This window comes from Budorcas taxicolor, chromosome 25 (assembly GCF_023091745.1).
Source record: "Budorcas taxicolor isolate Tak-1 chromosome 25, Takin1.1, whole genome shotgun sequence".
Taxonomy (NCBI): Eukaryota; Metazoa; Chordata; class Mammalia; order Artiodactyla; family Bovidae; genus Budorcas; species Budorcas taxicolor.
Window position 1 is genome coordinate 15,515,918 of NC_068934.1, and position 4,040 is coordinate 15,519,957.

At 38.3% G+C, this 4,040-nt stretch overlaps 1 protein-coding gene across 1 annotated transcript; it reads right to left on the reverse strand.

The window, feature by feature from the left end:
* Window positions 1-1,371: 1,371 nt before the first annotated feature.
* On the reverse strand, window positions 1,372-1,935 carry LOC128069039 (anaphase-promoting complex subunit 10-like). Its single transcript, XM_052662332.1, has one exon. It carries the CDS (start codon window positions 1,927-1,929, stop codon window positions 1,372-1,374), a length of 558 nt encoding a protein of 185 aa, XP_052518292.1. The 5' UTR covers window positions 1,930-1,935.
* Between the last annotated feature and the right edge of the window lie 2,105 nt (window positions 1,936-4,040).

A 4,040-nucleotide genomic window follows, 5' to 3' on the forward strand; every position in this document is an offset into this window, starting at 1 on the left:
CACTTCATAAAAAACTGAGTAATGCTTGGAATTCCATTAAAAGAGTAGTATTAACAGGTCACTGAAAGCTTATTTTATATCCCTTTTGAGAACACTGTAGTATTTACTTAGTATTCAAAGATGATCCATTTCTTTTGGAAAAGATTGGGAACATAACTTCTGCAAGATGCTAGTCAAAGAGAGCTTCATCCAGGTGCTTTTTGAGAAATTCATTGAGTATGAATGTTCCACCTCCACTTGATCCTCACTGATTTGTCAAGGCCAAAAGTGATTTCCCAGAACACCCGATTTTATTTTATTTTTTATAACTTACTTGCTTATTTTTGGTTACCCTGGGTCTTTGTTGCTGTGCACCGGCTTTCTCTAGCTGCAGAAATCCAGGGCTACCCTTCACTGTGGTGCACAGGCTTCTCATTGTGGTGACTTTTCTTGGTATAGAGTGCATGCGCCAGGCTCCTGGGCTTTATTAGTCACAGCAAGTAGGCTCAGTAGTTGTGGCTCCTAGGCTCTAGGGCATGTGGGTTTCAGTTGTTGAGGCAAAAGCGCTCACTAGTTGTGGCCTTGGGCCCTGGAGCGGGCCGGCCTCTGCTGCACGTGGCATCCTCCCAGACCAGGGATCAAACCTGTGTCCCCTGCATTGGCAGGCAGATTCTTACCCACTGTTCTACCAAGGAAATCCCAGTTTCATTTTATTTTTAAAAGTACAACAATAGAGTATGGAGCTCTGGATGTGGTTTGGGATAATATCTGTCTCACCAACTCCTACTTCTTGTGATAGTGTGAACTAAAAATGCCACCTGCCACATAAGTAAACAAAGCATGTTGCAGCCATCAGCCATGGCAGCTGCCACCCCCATGTATCCTGAGATGCTGAGTCCTAGGCTGAAGTCCTCAGTTTTGTCTGCTGAATGAAGTATAACTCTCAACTTTTAAGTTACGCTATTTTTTTTAAGTCAACAACAATCTTGCTTTAAATATTATAACTTTAGGAATTATTTCCCTGGCCCAAAGGACAGGTCCCTTTTCTATATTCCCTTAGTTCCCAGAGTTTTCTCACTCATTGTCTGTTGGTTTATATTTGTTTCATATTCATATATGTCTGTCTCTATAATATATAAGCTCTGAAAGTCTAGGTACTGAATCTGATTTATTAAATACTGTATCCTTTTCAATTCAGGCAGTGCCTGGCATATAATAAGCATCTAATAAATACCCATCAAGCGAATGAATGAATGATTATATGAATTAACATTTCCTTCAGAGTAAAGCTTCCTTCATGAGAAGGAAGTCATAGACTTTTTAGGATAACTTTATTTATTTTATTTTATTTTATTTTTACTGATAAGATGTTTAATGACTTTTGTTCTTAGGTCACCTTATTGAGCAATACATCATGAAATCAATAGTTGTACATCTAGGAAATTTACCAATGGAGCTCTCTTCCACTGGTGTGTATATTTTAATCTGTCTCATGTGGGTATCTCTTCCATTTTGGTGATTGGCTAGAGCAGCAATCTGTATCATGAAAGTGCGAGTTGGCTTCTTATGATTATCAGTTAAGGGAACGTGAATCCAGCCAGTTGGTTCCACCAATTCAAGTTGCCGAATTTCCTGAAGGTTGTGAAAACTATTTCCTACTCTGACTGAGATCTTGCTTGGAGTGTAGCTTTCATCAGATTTGTAATCCGCATAAATACATAATGCCTTCACTGTTGTTTTTCTTCTGAATTGTATGTTCACTAAATGAGGCTGGGATCCATCTGATTGCCAGTAAGTTTCTAGATTGTCATCTCCTAATTGATCCACTCCAAATCCTGGTTTACAAGATGAGAGTGACCAAACAGCTTGTGACCCAATTTCCCGTACTGTTCCAGTCCTTTCCAACTGCTTAGGGTCAGCACCAGGAGGTGTCTTGTTTGATGTGGTCATTTAAAAAATATTAGCTTGCGGACTCTGCTTGCCGCCACTCGGTTTTTCTGGATCCGCTGCAGCTCCGCGCCACTCCCACTCGGCTTCCTAGGATAACTTTAGGAAAAAAAAAAAAAATCTTCAAATTCTGAAACTGAGCAAACTGGGAGATGCTGCAATGAAGGAAATGAAGATAGGAATGAATAAAAAATGAACACTGATTTTTCTCAGGTTTGTGCTATTTTAAAAATAAGTGCTACACATAACTTGGTTTGCTCATAAAATTTTACCATTTGGTTCACTAAATTGAAGAACACAGTTTAAATAGACAAGTAAATATTTACAAATTGAGTTTACTTGGAGATATTTTTCATTTCTGATACAAATTCAGCCCCAAGCTGCTGACCAAAAAGAAAAACAACATTCTTATCATTTGAAAGTGGATCAGATAATGGAGAAAAGTTGAAATTAGGAGAAAAAAAATCCATAGTGAAAATTTAAAAAAATAATAATAACATTATTTAGGTGACTTGTCTGGTGTCATTTAGCGACAAAAACAGAAAGGGAAAAGTGTAAGAGACAAAGCACATTTACGTTTGTTGAGCATTTATTAGGAGCAGGTCTGTGAGCCAGACACTTTGCATGAATTATCTCATTTAATTCCCATGACAGTTATTTGGAGTTGATATTACTATTCTCACATTTCAAATGAACTACTAAGAGATGGAGATGACAACTAGCTTTTTTTAATTTAATTTTTACTTTATTTTACTTTACAATACTGTATTGGTTTTGCCATACATTGACATGAATCCACCATGGGTGTACATGAGTTCCCAATCCTGAATCCCCCTCCCACCTCCCACCCCATATCATCTCTCTGGATCATCCCCATGCACCAGCCCCAAGCATCCTGTATCCTGCATCGAACATAGACTGGTGATTCATTTCTTATGATAGCATACATGTTTCAGTGCCATTCTCCCAAATCATCCCACCCTCTCCCTCTCCCTCTGAGTCCAAAAGACTGTTCTATACATCTGTGTCTCTTTTGTTGTCTTGCATACAGGGTCATCATTACCATCTTTCTAAATTCCATATATATGTGTTAGTATACTGTATTGGTGTTTTTCTTTCTGGCTTACTTCACTCTGTATAATCGGCTCCAGTTTCATCCACCTCATTAGAACTGATTCAAATGTATTCTTTTTAATGGCTGAGTAATACTCCATTGTGTATATGTACCTCAGCTTTCCTATCCATTCATCTGCTGATGGACATCTAGGTTGTTTCCATGTCCTGGCTATTATAAACAGTGCTGCAATGAACATTGGGTACATGTGTCTCTTTCAATTCTGGTTTCCTCGGTGTGTATGCCCAGCAGTGGGATTGCTGGGTCATATGGCAGTTCTATTTCCAGTTTTTTAAGGAATCTCCACACTGTTCTCCATAGTGGCTGTACTAGCTTGCATTCCCACCAACAGTATAAGAGGGTTCCCTTTTCTCCACACCCTCTCCAGTATTTATTGCTTGTAGACTTTTGGATAGCAGCCATTCCGACTGGTGTGAAATGGTACCTCATTGTGGTTTTGATTTGCATTTCTCTGATAATGAGTGATGTTGAGCATCTTTTCATGTGTTTGTTAGCCATCCGTATGTCTTCTCTGGAGAAATGTCTATTTAGTTCTTTGGCCCATTTTTTGAATGGGTCTTTTATTTTTCTGGAATTGAGCTGCATAAGTTGCTTGTATATTTTTGAGATTAGTTGTTTGTCAGTTGCTTCAGTTGCTATTATTTTCTCCCATTCAGAAGGCTGTCTTTTCACCTTGCTTATATTTTCCTTTGTTGTGCAGAAGCTTTTAATTTTAATTAGATCCCATTTGTTCATTTTTGCTTTTATTTCCAGTATTCTGGGTGGTGGATCATAGAGGATCCTGCTGTGATTTATGTCAGAGAGTGTTTTGCCTATGTTCTCCTCTAGGAGTTTTATAGTTTCTGGTCTTACATTTAGATCTTTAATCCATTTTGAGTTTATTTTTGTGTATGGTGTTAGAAAGTGTTCTAGTTTCATTCTTTTACAATTGGTTGACCAGTTTTCCCAGCACCACTTGTTAAAGAGATTGTCTTTACTC

Excerpts from the sequence above, each read along its gene's own strand:
- LOC128069039 (XM_052662332.1), bottom strand. The coding sequence starts at position 1,929 with ATGACCACATCAAACAAGACACCTCCTGGTGCTGACCCTAAGCAGTTG.